The sequence below is a fragment of the Pezoporus occidentalis genome, unplaced genomic scaffold (genome assembly GCF_034315485.1).
Source record: "Pezoporus occidentalis ecotype Australia unplaced genomic scaffold, CSIRO_AGI_Poc_V1 ctg95, whole genome shotgun sequence".
NCBI lineage: Eukaryota > Metazoa > Chordata > Aves > Psittaciformes > Psittacidae > Pezoporus > Pezoporus occidentalis.
Window position 1 is genome coordinate 1930768 of NW_026916315.1, and position 13451 is coordinate 1944218.

Genomic DNA, 13451 nt, shown 5'->3' on the forward strand with positions numbered 1-13451 from the left:
GACATGCCTGCGTGTGGTAATGAGCCCTGAAGACACCTCTCAATACTACATTCTAACATCTAAAAAAGTTGACCAATACTACCTTCCTGATGATAACTTGTTTTCAAAGGCAATGTTAACATCTGTCAGTTAAACCAGACACAAAACAAGTTACATACGACAGTTTTCAGGACTAAAGCAGTGTCTACTGCTTTAATACAGAAGAGGGAGGAAGTGTACTGATGAGAGTAGGAGGTGGTGTCTTGAGCATCTTTACCTTCACGTTAACATCAGCTACTGACTGGAGCTGCAGCACATGGCCACTCACAACAACATCCAGCAGCAAAGATCCATCTGAATCCAAACCCCTAGCAATATGAGTCATCCGCAGAATCTCACCTATGAATTTCAAGAGCACATTGATTCATAAAACATTCTACCCAGAGAGTTATGTTAGCCACACAGTATCTGAATTGGGATTCCCCCACCAGTTATTTTATACTCGTATTTTTTTAAGGCATACCATGCCAGTAATAAAAAACATTACATTTCAAATGGCAGCTCTAAAAACTGTATTTAAGCCTCAGAAAGCCATGTCATTCCGAAAACACTGGTGTAAGCACAAGACTCAAAGTTCAGTAACAGTTATGTGCTATTTTTGAAGAAATATGCTATCTCTCAAGCTCACTGGAAACAGAATGAGCTGGTATATCACAGTGAACTAACCAGTTGCAAACTCCACTTGAGTTTCTCTCTTGAAGACTGCATCAGTGAGTGTAAACCCATTCATTGCTTCTCCAATTTCTTTCGCTGTTGTCCAGTAAACTGGGCTGAGTACAGAAATGAGCTTTCTCATTGCTGGACCTGAAAGAAATGTGACATAACATTTGAGAGCTTTTTTTCTAACATCAATCAGCCCGCATCAGTAGGGGTTGAATATGAAGACCTAAAACTAGAGTAACCCTGAGGATTTAAACCAGACAAAAAAAAAAGCATGTATTGGTATATTCAGAGGAATCATTTTACAAATAGTAATGTACTAGAAGTAAATACTGAAGATTCCTTTTTACTCCTTGCCTATGAAAAGTTTAGATTCATTTCTTCAGAGAGACTTAATGAAATTAAGTGGTGAAAACCGACTGCACAAATGAAATTAAGTGGTGAAAACTGACTGCACAGAATTCAGCCTGGCCCAAGGAACAAAAGTGATAAAAAGTAAAATAAAACCTACCAAGGCTCCGAGGTACATTTGTGATCTCTGCTTGTATTACCCTAGTTTCAGAGTCAGGGCTGTCTGTTACTGTGGCATTCAGGAAAGCAATTCCAAATTCAATATCATTAATATTGCCAATGATGCTGCCTTTGGCACGTGAAGGCCCACCTGTGTAGGGGAGGAGTAGGAGGAAGGAAAAAAAATGCCCATGTGAAAAATTTGCTGCCTGGTATCTTGAGTGAGAGAATTCAGAACTATTGTCCAGCATTTTAACGAGTAAGGATGTTTCTGCATATGTTACTATGTTATTTGTAAGAATACAACCTGCAAACAACAGTATCTCTGTATATGCGGTCTGAGGTAGATTCACTGTAACACAGGAATCACCTTACACACTCACCTCTGAGAAATAACAGCTGTTTAACAACCTACTCTCGTGCTATGTAAAAAGCTAACAAAAGAAACATTCCTGCTGAAGTTGCAGGGGAGATTTAAGCCAAAAAATTGAAATCAAGTCAGTTGAATTGGTACAGAAGAGTTAGGAGTGCTACACAATATTTCATTGCATGCAGGCTGTAAATAACTCACCAGGACATGCTTGGGTATTACACCTGGATATCTGGGAGGAGTCTCCAGGACAAGGACGTCCACGATTTAATGGAGCTGGATTGCTGCACAGGCGTGTTCGGGTCTGCTCTCCTCCTCCACAAGAAGCTGAGCACTGGCTCCATGTTTGCCACTGCCCCCAGTTTCCATCCACTGAATAAATAAAGAATGAAGAAAGCAACTTGTCATTTTAAATGATTCAGGCTGCATCAGTGATGCTTTAGTGTCATTCCTTGATTGAATCAATGTGTTAAAGAAATCGCTCAAAGGATGACAAAAACACCATAATGTGTAGGACGAGTAGGAACACTTCTCCCAACAGTGTCCTGGTTTCAGGTGGGATAGAGCTGATTTTCTTTATAGTAGCTGGTGCAGTGCTGTGTTTTGGTTTTAGTCTGAGAACAATGTTGATAACACACCGATGTTTTAGTTGTTGCTTAGTAGCACTTACCATGATCAAGGACTTTTCAGCCTCTCATGCTCTGCCAGCGAGGAAGGGAGGAAGCGGAGACAGGACACCTGACCCAAACTAGCCAAAGGGGTATTCACAGCACGTCATGCCCAGTATATAAACTGGAGGGAGTTACCCATAAAGGAGTGACTGCTGCTCAGGTCGGGTTGGGTATCAGTCAGTGGGTGGTGAGCAGCTGTAATGTGCATCACTTGTTTTTATTGACTTTTATTCCCCTCTCTCCATTTCCTTTTATTATTATAATTGATATATTTTACTTGATTTCAATTATTAAACTGTTGTTATCTCAACCTGCAAGTTTTACCTTTTTTTTCCCCCTGATTCTCCTCCGCATCCAACCAGGGGTAGGGAAGGAGTGAATGAGTGGCTGCATAGTACTTAGCTGCAGGCTGGGGTTAAACCACAACAGTCTTTTTGGTACCCAACTGTCGTGGTTTAAACCCTAGCCAGACAGCTTGTTCACTCACTCCCAGTGAGTGGCGCCGGGCTGAGGCCTTGGACTAAGGTTATCATTTCATGGTTCTTTGTAGTATTGGCTTGTGGTAAACCCATCTGGGCTGCTGCATTGTGGCAAGATACCACTGCCTGGTTGGAGAACCTGATTGTGAAAGTATATAGATGCTCACGTACCCAAGAATCAGACTACTTGAAGAACATCAGAACAACCAACAGGTGGATCAGGGATTTAATGATTTTAAAAACTATTGAATCAGAATTAAAAATAATATAATAACAATACCTTTGGGGAGAGTTATAGAAGTGTGTTTAGAAATTTATAGGCATTTAATAAGTCTCTAGCATTGTGGTTTATCTTCTGTATTGCTGACACTGATCCTGAATGTGTAAGTTCATCAATTACCCCTTAGTTACGTATTGTCAATAAATCAATTTACTGCTTTTATCGTCATTTTGTTTAAAGCATTTGAACTTAGCATTTTTCCCTGCTCTGGAATACATTAAGAGAGTTTATATGGGAGCCTTATAAACTGTATTTACTGTAAAAAGGAGAATTGCTAGATGTAGGAGAGATTTTCATATGCTATTTCTAGGTTTAGAATCATAGAATCATACAATAATAGAATAGTTAGGGTTGGAAAGGACCTTAAGATCATCAAGTTCCAACCCCCCTGTCATGAGCAGGGACACCTCACAATAAACCATATCACCCAAAGCCTCGTCCAACCTGGTCTTGAACACCACTGCCAGGGATGGAGCATTCACAACCTCCCTGGGCAACCCATTCCAGTGCCTCACTACCCTAACAGGAAAGAATTTCCTCCTTATATCCAATCTAAACTTCCCCTGTTTAAGTTTTAACCTGTTACCCCTTGTCCTGTCAATACAGTCCCTAATGAAGAGTCCCTCCCCAGCATCCTTATAGCCCCCCTTCAGATACTGGAAGGCTGCTATGAGGTCTCCACGCAGCCTTCTCTTCTCCAGGCTGAACAGCCCCAACTTTCTCAGCCTGTCTCCATACGGGAGGTGCTCCAGTCCCCTGATCATCCTCGTGGCCCTCCTCTGGACTTGTTCCAATGGTTCCATGTCCTTTTTATGTTGAGGACACCAGAACTGCACACAATACTCTAGGTGAGGTCTATCATTCTGTCTTGTTTTGGGGAAATCTAAAGCATGAAGGAGGAAATCTTTGTAAGGTGACAGTCATTTAAAGAAAAAAGTGAGAGTGGATTATTATTTTGTATTAAATTTAAATTGCAAGTAGTTACAGAATGCTCTACATTCCTTTCATAATATGTAAATCTCGCTTATGTTATGTATACCTTGATGTCTTCCACTGAAAGCTGCATTTAATGTCTGTTAGTCTGAGCACTCACCGGGGCACAGGTCAGTGCTGCACTTCTGGATCTGCATGTCAGCCCCTGCACATGCCCTTCCACCACTGGCAGGGCGAGGATTGTCACAGGTCCGGTATCGCCTCATCTGGCCTCCATTGCATGTTCGACTACAAGCTCCCCAGCTACTCCATGGGCCCCAGTTTCCATGAACTGTAAAAATATGCTAGATTTTATCTGTCTTCCTCTTAACAACAGATACTTAAAACCAGAAAGTCAAGCTAGGAAAATATTTATATTGAAGAGTAACTTGTTCATATATTTTCCCAAAATAAAAAGAACCAGACAGTTAAAGATCTAAGAAAGTTACCTTGTCCAGCACCCAGTGATTTCTGAGTAACTCCAGAATATCGTTGTTTGTAAGAAAGTGTGCAGCATATATTATTAACTAAATGAGTCACTGCATCCTACTGTGAGATACAAAGAAATACACTTTGCAGTGCTTTCTGACTGGACAGTTGTCACTTTAGAGAGGTGTGTGACATCTGACAGTCTAGCAGGACCTTATGGCCAGCAGCTGTTTGTCCTCCTAATAGTTAAGTTTGGAGTGCCCCAGTCATATTGAATGATGAAGAGATGCTTTCACTCTTGCCAGGCAGCTAATACCGCTTGCCTGTGTTCAGACCCCCCTAATTTTTGTGAGAGTTTATGATCTGTTGAGGGCTTTGTTCCTCTCATGCATATATACAAACCCAGTGAGTGGATAAGCAGCCTAATTCAAAGCACTTACTCGGACAAAGATCACTGTTGCAAAAATCAATTTGTATGTCATTTCCTTCACATTTGTGACCCCCAAACTGTGGGGCTGGGTCTGAGCAGTGACGCGTTCTCTGCCTGCTTCCTCCTCCACAGGACACAGTGCAGGTGCTCCAGCTGCTCCATGTGGCCCACTTCCCATCCACTGGTGAGAAAGGCATAGCATGGTTCACTTAGTGTCTCTGACATTAGAAATAACAAAGTAAATCAGTGCTACATCAGGTAAAACTGATGTAGGATGTTACTGACTCTCTTTCTAGAACATCTCAGCTACATAGGGATTTCTGGGAGTAAAGCTGGAGAAAGGCCTGACCTGTCTTTTAAATAACCTATAAGCCTGACCAGAAACGTAGTCAGGGATCACTCAGTCCTCAAGCTCAGACACTTTCCCATTTTTAGATACCTGTAAGCAAGTTGAACCATGTACAAAGTAGTACCTGAAATTACCACACTGGGCTGGCACAAGTGCTACTCCAAAGCCCCAGCCTTCACCTGTGCACCCTCCTCTGGTTGCAGCTGCACTGTCTTAAGATGTAACTCTTCTCCTTCCTAACCAACCTTTCATTTACTGGCTCAGCTCTTCGTAGGAGTTATTACAAAATTATCTCTCTTAGATCAGGTCTAAGCAGTTGAGTAGTAGGGTCTTTGATCTCCTAAGACATGGTGGGACAAACTGTTACAGCTACATCCGCATGAGCACTCAAGTTGTTGGCTGAGAACAGGCCAATTAGTCACAAACTATCTGTAAGCAGCACATCCTCAAGCAGCAGCATGTGAAGCTAGGTAAATGTGCAACATTGAACCCTCACTTGCTTAACTACCAGAAGGGCAGTATTCTCCTCTACGCATTTATAGTTATAGTGGGGACTCAGCACACGGTCTGGCATGTGCAAAATGGAGCACAAAGCCAGAAGGATCTAGTCTGAACTACTGCACATTCCACTTAATGAAATTTTCCTCTCATTATCCCTGCAGCCAAATACAGAGGCTGTATTTCAAAACTGTGAGTTCTCCTGTTCAGTCATGAAGGACTCATTGAAATGTGGAAGAACAGGATAAATGTATAACAGAACCAAGAAAAAAATGTTTAGGAAACCTGTAATTTAACAGTCAAGGTTTTTAAATGCTGCTTTTGCACAGTCACAGGGTAAGAGAAGAGAGACAAGGACAGGAGAAGAAATCCCATATGTTAGGTCTATAGTGGGGTGCTAAAGATAGTGGCAGGGACCAGTGAAAATTAAAGGCTTGAATGAAATTTTTTCAGGGACTGCACTTTCAGAACTGGAAAGCTTTCAATATAAATTGAGTAGAATTTGGAAAGGAAATTACAAGTCTGTCATCATTCCCTTTGTGTCCAACGCATCTTACCTGGGCAGCGTCTCTTGCTGCAAACCTGCATCTGTGCGTCAGACCCCTCACAGTATGATCCATCGTGTGAAGGAGGAGGGTTATTGCAAAGCCTCAGTCGTGTCTGAGTACCTTTCCCGCAAGTCTCACTGCAAGGACCCCATGGCAGCCAAGAACTCCACTCACCATCAACTGCAAAGGCATCACAGCTATAAAACTGTTGAAACTGTACAGCTTCTCTAACTTGAAATTACAGCTTCATAGCCTAAGGCAAAAAGTTGTGCTGCTTAATATCAATAAATACCCTGAATAAGCCATTGAAAATGCCATTGCCTTGAGCAATAGCCAAAACGTATCAGCATTTTGCAAAAAAGATTATTTCCTTTTCGTTTTCCAAATACATCACTTCACCTTACTACAGTCTTGGAACACCAGAACTGAACACTTGATCAGATCTGGTGTTTTCATAAGTTACCTGTCTTGTGTCTGACTGTCCTGTACTAGGCTGAAGGTTTCAGCAGGGGAAGGGCCATGCTAGTTAAAAACTAGCACACAGCTTCAGTGACTACCAGTAAGCAGGAGCCAAGATCTAGAGAAATAAATCTTAGGAGGAACATTTGGCATTGTAGTGGTAGCAGAGCCAGGGTGAAAGGGAAAAATCAAGACAGGAAAGAAATCCGAACATTCAGCTTAGGAGAAAGATGTGGCCGAAAATTATAAAACAACAGGGGAAAATGAACAGATAATATCTTAAACTATCATGATTTACATGGCTTTTTAATAGTTGCTTGGGTGGGTTTGGTTATTTTTCTGTTTTAACTGGTTTTGCAGAATATGTTGAGGGTTGTGAGTTTACTCTATGAGAAATGGATAACAAGTACTGGAAAACAGTAAAATAAAAAAAAAATCTTTTTTTTTGGGGGGGAAGAGGGGAAATGATAAGAATTCTCCATGCACTTTTGTGACTTCTGTCTCCAAGAACTAGGGCCACACAATACATTACAAACAATTGTAAAAAAAAAAAGGAGGAGATTAATTATTTTATAATTTAATAACTTTAAATGAGCTGAAAGAATTTGGGTTTGGAGAAAAATAATAAAAAAAAAGAAACCTATATGGAAATCCCCTTGTGCAGCTATTTTTAAACCACTCTTCTCTTACCTGGGCAAGGCCTTATATTACACATGACTGAATCCACAGCACTGCCATCACAGGGCTTCCCGCCATGCTGAGCTGGTGGGTTACTGCAGGTTCTGGTTCTGGTTCTGTTACCTTGTCCACAGCTCCTCGAACACTCTTCCCACAGCCCCCACTCCGACCAGCTGCCATCCACTAAGAAACAGAAACCCCGGCAGTTTTAATCAAAAAATATTTCTGCAGTATTTATTGAAATTTCCTCTTCCTTTCCACAAAAGAAAAAATTAATTTCAACTTCTTAGCAAAATTAATCTGCCATGAATATTTGTGGTGATAACAGTTCACTGTTAGGGCACTTAACATAAGGCACATTTAAAGTATCAATTTATTAAAGAAATACCTGGACATGGCTTGTTGTGGCAGCTGCGTACATCTGTATCAGGCCCCTCACACCTCTTCCCACCGTTTGCTGGAAGAGGGTTGTTGCATTGACGTACTCGCTCCTGAACACCTTGACCACAAGTTACGCTGCAAGATTGCCATTCAAGCCAATTGGAAAATCCACCATGCACTGCAATGGAAAAAATGGCACTCTGTATCATGCGTCTGCTTGTAATTCTCTTAGATTGATACAGCAAAGTGAAAAGTGCACTTCATAAACCATTACTTGGAAATTGAACTCACTTCCCATCTTCATTACTACAGAAATATCTACTACAGTTCTGAGAATACTTCAGCTGCTCTGAAATAGTTATTGCTTATGCTCACAAGGGCTTTTCTTTAAAGGCATTATTAAGTTATGATATGTGTTCTGAAGACGGTATCTAGCTCAAGATTCATTCATTACTATGTCTCTCACTGCTTCATGCTGATCTGTCACACAGCTGGATGAATATAATGGAACAAATTTTCATGAAACAAAACCCCACTGACATCTCAGACTAGGCTTAATGTATACTTATGTGTATATGGAAGGTAAGATTAAATATCCATAAAATATGGATAAGATAAAATCTTGATCATATATTACCTCTATTAATGCTGTAATCTACCAGTTTGGTAGTCACTATCCTATACTCAAGAGGGACTTTTTATAAGCAATGTAGTAGGACAAGGGGGAATGGCTTTAACCTGCAAGAGGGTAAATTTAGATCAGATATTAGGAAGAAATTCTTTAATGTGAGGGTGGTGAGACACTGGAACAGGTTGCTCAAGGAAGCTGTGGGTGCCCCATCCCTGGCAGTGTTCAAGGCCAGGTTGAACAGGGCTTGGAGCAAACTGGTTTAATAGAAGGTAACCCTGCTCAATAGCAGGGGGTTGGAACTGGATGATCTTTAAGGTGCCTTCCAACCCAAACCATTCTATGATTCCATATTTTGTGAACCTACCCTGGACAGTCAGTGGTACTCTAACAAGAACAGATCCCATTAGATTTCTTGCTACACACTCATATTCGGAAGTATCTTCCTTCTGTGCTGCAACAATACGCAAGGAGCCATTGGACAGGACAGTCACTCTCTCATCACCCACAACTGGATGGCCTTGGCGGGACCATTTGATGGTTGGAGAAGGCTCTCCATTTGCCTGGCAGTTCAGCATTGCTGTGGCACCAGCTTCTATAACTGTCTCTACAGGTTCAATAGTGATGACTGGAGGACCTGAAAGACAAGGTTTCTTTAGGCAATGGCACATGGTTACATTTTTTTTTGTTATATTGATTATTTAGAGTTCTGGTCAGAATGCGGGCAAAAAAATCTGATGTCAGTTTACTTTAGCTAAAATTATTATTGTTGATCTTTCACTGTCAAAATATATCAAGTTAAAATGATAATGACAGGCTATTTTTAATATGAAGCAATCTGAGGGCCAAAGCTGGGATTGAGGCCTGACTATATGAGCATATACAGACATCTTTATTGCTAAATGTCTTGCTTTTCGTAAAGCCTGCAGGAAGATGCACTTAGTTATGTCCAGAGGCAGCTGAGACATTAAGTAACAGATCAACAATGCTTGAGGTTACCACAGAAAAGGGATGTTCAGAAATTCTACCACTGGTGAAAAAATAATTCTAAAATACTCTTTCTGCCAAAATAAAATATTGATAGTGAAAGCTGAGATTCATGTCTTGTAACTTTCTTAATTTAAAAGTTAAAAGTCTAATTTATCCAGTCCTATCAACATGCTCTCTAGTCAGCTAAGAGAAACAGGCCCTTTCAAAAGATGATTCACCCTACTCTAAGGTGGTTTCTAAAATGAGCTTGAAGCATCCTATACATGCTTCTCTTCTTTGACCTCAATCACTAGCTTAAACTAGACTCTAAACATATTAACAATGAAAGGTGAGAGGAATCTCAACCTACAGTGCAGTGCCCAACCTTCAAAAATTGAATGGGAGCTGCATCCATCTATCGAAAGGTGGATATTGCTCCTGTCTAGTGAAATTAAACTTATCAATTTGAGTCTTACTCTGAAGTGTTAGTGTCAGACTGCGTTCCACCACACCAGCATCATTGGTAGCCACACACTTGTAGTCACCAGCATCTTCATTCTAAAGAACAAAAAGCAAATACTCAACATGTTTGTGTAATGATGGTTTCTGTTTACAGTGCACATCCTGTAAGTGGATTTTCTGCAACACAATCTGGCATGCCCTGGATCTTCAGAGGAATACTGTTAGGTTCTAGAGTACCACAAGATTTTGCCTTTATTATTAAATTAATAGTGTGGATTATTTTTAGCATTTCATTTTTTTATTTCCTTCAGCTCCTTAATGCTGAGGATTTTTTTTTTTTTTAAAAGAAAACTCAAGGAGCTGTTTAAATGAAGTTTAAATGAGTGTGTAACAAAGAAGCTAGTAAGATCTCTTCCCTCTATATTAGCTATTAGGAAGAAACTCTTGAATGTGAGGGTAGCAAGACTGGCACATGTTGCCAAGTTGTGGATGTCCTCTCCCTGTAAGTATTCAAGGCCAGGTTGCACGGTGCTTTGAACAACCTGGTCTAATGGAAGTTGTCCCTCCCTGCCTGTAGTTTTCAACCCCATTTCAAAATGTAGACATGAGTTTATGGGGGAAAACAACATTTCTTGCAATTTACATTAGGAACTTAGATGCCAAATGATATCACATGGAGAACACAACTGATTTTCAGCTGACCTGTTGTAGAACCGAGGCTCTTTTAATGTCAAAAGTCCCATGTAATTGGATACAATTTCACACACCAATGATTAGTATGTAGATTCAGTCTGACAATTAAAGGATAGCCCCATGTTTTATTTTTTTTGACAGAACAATTTGTGTCTAATTCTAGTCTGAATTAAAACAACATTCATTAAAGGTAAAAACAAAAGTGCATTAAACATCAAGCCTCAGCCTTTCAAAATATCATGATCTGGAATACCTTTATTAATCAAGTAAAACGCAGAAACACATTGTAACAGACCAGTGACTCACTACAGTGCCATAGATAGCGAGAGAACCATTGTTAAGCTGTCGGATCCTGTTGCTAATCTGAATGCCAACTCCTTTTTTGCTCCACTGGATGGTTGGAGGTGGATCTCCTCTGACTTCACAATTCAACATAGCATTGCCTCCCAAGGGCTCAATTCGGCTAGAGTGGTAATCACCTTTGAAGACTGGAGGCTCTGAGAACACAAGTAATGGCAAAGAAATAGCAGAGTCAAAATCAAATGCCCTTACTGGATTTGCTGGAAGGGATCATTCATCTCCTATTTTCTGAAGTATGAATTTCAAACTGTTTTATTTTTTCCCATTTAGCCATAGACAATGTACCAAATACTAGGTGTAATGGTTTTAAATTGAATGAGGATAAATTTAGATTAGCTATTAGGAAGAAATTATTTACTGGTGGCAAGACTGGCACATGTTGCCAAGAGAAGTTGTGGATGCCCCCTCCCTAGAAGTATTCAAGGCCAGATTGGATGGGGCTTTGAGCAATCTGATCTAGTGAAAGATGTCCCTGCCTGTAGTAGGGGTGTGGAACTCGGCGATCTTTATTGTCCCTTCCATCCCGAACCATCCTAGGATTATACTATCAAAACAGATGGCTGTGTGAAGCTGTCCAACAGCAACCATAACTACTGATGGTTTACATACCTTTGACATACACAAAACCAATAGCTTTGATTGAGCCAACTGTGTTTTCTGCGGTGCAGACGTATGTACCAGAGTCATCTTTAGACACTCGTTCAATAACAAGTTCGCTCTGTCCATTTACATCATCATACTGGGCTGAAGAGGGAACACAGAGCAAAGGGTTACTCCAATGAATTTAAATACGTACATCTCAGTGACTGTTATGTTGTAAGACTGTTTGAATTACAGTGCTATTTAGCAACACAGCTCGATGGCATTGTACCATTTAATTGCTTAGATACCTCAGCAATGCACAGAAAAATCAGTGCTATAACATTTGCGCACGTGCCTGTATTCACTTAAGTTGTCCCTTAATTTCAGGCTTTGTGCATCCACATTCTGTGAACTGCTGAGGTTTTCTTCAAATTTAAGAGAAATAGCATTAGTTGTTGGATGTTGAATAAATATCATCAAATATAGATTTTTTTTTAATGTGTTACATTATTGGTGGCAGAAGAAGAACAATATCTTAATTAATCGTCTTTACAGCTTTGTCTCAAAGACAATTTGATTACATGATTCCACAATATTGAAGATACTCCACACGCAATCACTGCCTATCAACTTTGTTACCTCTGGATTATATTTCTTCCTTATCCTAAACTAATTGCAATGCTGTGTGGATGTGGGAAACAATTTCAGAGCAGAATGGCCTATAAAACCCGGTGTCACCTACCTGGAATGATGTTATTGTTAAAGGTCCATGTTATTTTAGGTACTGGTATCCCAGTTGCTTTGCAAGTTAATCTGAGCTGTTCTCCTTTAGTCAAAGCTACATCTCCAGGCAGTTCAGTAAAAGCTGGAAGCACATGAACTATCAGGGTGACAGTGTGCGTGTCTTCTCCAGCAGCATTGTTCGCAATACAGGTGTAACTGCCAGAATCTTCATGCTAAAAGAAAGCGTGTTGGGGAAATTCAACTACGATACATCCTACACAATGCTACCCCTTGTAACAATAAGAGAATCTCAAAATGTTGGAACAAACACTCAGAAGAAATGCTCATCTGAACTCTTTCACTTCCTCTATTTGAAGACCTTCTTTTTCTCCTTCCTTATCACTCTAAATTTTTTACAGATTTTACTCCACAGTGGAAAACTGAATGTTTACTTTGGAACATTAAGAGCAAGAAAACAAAATAAAACAAAGATTAATCCAAAAGTGGGGGTATATGAAGAGAAACAGAGTCTTACTATTGCCAAACCTGTTGAGGCATAGCTTAGATTCAGGAAACTTACAACAGCACTGTCCAAAATGAGGTCTCCGTCTGGCATAGCCTGATATTTTCCTACTATCTCTGTTAACAGTGTATTGTCCTTCTTCCAGTTTATTGTTGGTGTTGGAATCCCATCAGCCACACAGGACAGAACAGCCTGGGAGTTCTCTGTGACTGTGTACTGAACATCACTCCTGCGAATCTTGGGTGGAACTGTGAGAAGGGATATAAAAAAGATTTATTAGTATCTGAAGGGGGCCTATAGGGATGGTGGAGAGGGACTCTTCATTAGAGACTGTAGTGACAGAACAAAGCGTAAAGGGTTAAAACTTAAACAGAGGAAGTTTAGATTGGATATAAGGAGGAAATTCTTTCCTGTTAGGGTGGAGAGGCACTGGAATGGGTTGCCCAGGGAGGCTGTGAATGCTCCATCCCTGGCGGTGGTGTTCAAGACCAGGTTGGACGAGGCTTTGGGTGATATGGTTTAGTGTGAGGTGTCCCTGCCCATGACAGGGGGATTGGAACTAGATGATCTTAAGGTCCTTTCCAACCCTAACTATTCTATGATTCTATGATTATCCAAGCACTACTGTAAAAGCATACTATACTGCACTGAATACCTGAAACCATTGTCTGGATCTTCTTTTTTGTGTTTAGGCCCTATCAATGACCACCATTAAGGAAACCAGAGAAATGTGTGAACTGCTTATAACAGATGTATAA

The 13451-nt window shown here is 40.5% G+C and overlaps 1 protein-coding gene across 6 annotated transcripts in view; it reads right to left on the reverse strand.

Annotated features, from left to right (window-relative positions):
* The window catches only part of HMCN1 (hemicentin 1), a 190985-nt gene that overhangs the window by 12816 nt on the left and 164718 nt on the right, over positions 1-13451 (reverse strand). For all 6 annotated transcript variants that reach the window (XM_062606280.1, XM_062606279.1, XM_062606283.1 and 3 more), the window contains 15 exons: positions 12751-12941; positions 12190-12403; positions 11475-11609; positions 10812-11002; positions 9827-9908; positions 8749-9018; positions 7761-7931; positions 7385-7555; positions 6245-6415; positions 4851-5021; positions 4103-4273; positions 1781-1951; positions 1211-1360; positions 706-843; positions 257-378 (listed from right to left, as the gene is read on the reverse strand). In XM_062606280.1, the coding sequence (XP_062462264.1) occupies positions 257-378; positions 706-843; positions 1211-1360; positions 1781-1951; positions 4103-4273; positions 4851-5021; positions 6245-6415; positions 7385-7555; positions 7761-7931; positions 8749-9018; positions 9827-9908; positions 10812-11002; positions 11475-11609; positions 12190-12403; positions 12751-12941 (2519 nt within the window). The remainder of the gene's footprint in view (positions 1-256; positions 379-705; positions 844-1210; positions 1361-1780; positions 1952-4102; positions 4274-4850; positions 5022-6244; positions 6416-7384; positions 7556-7760; positions 7932-8748; positions 9019-9826; positions 9909-10811; positions 11003-11474; positions 11610-12189; positions 12404-12750; positions 12942-13451) is intronic.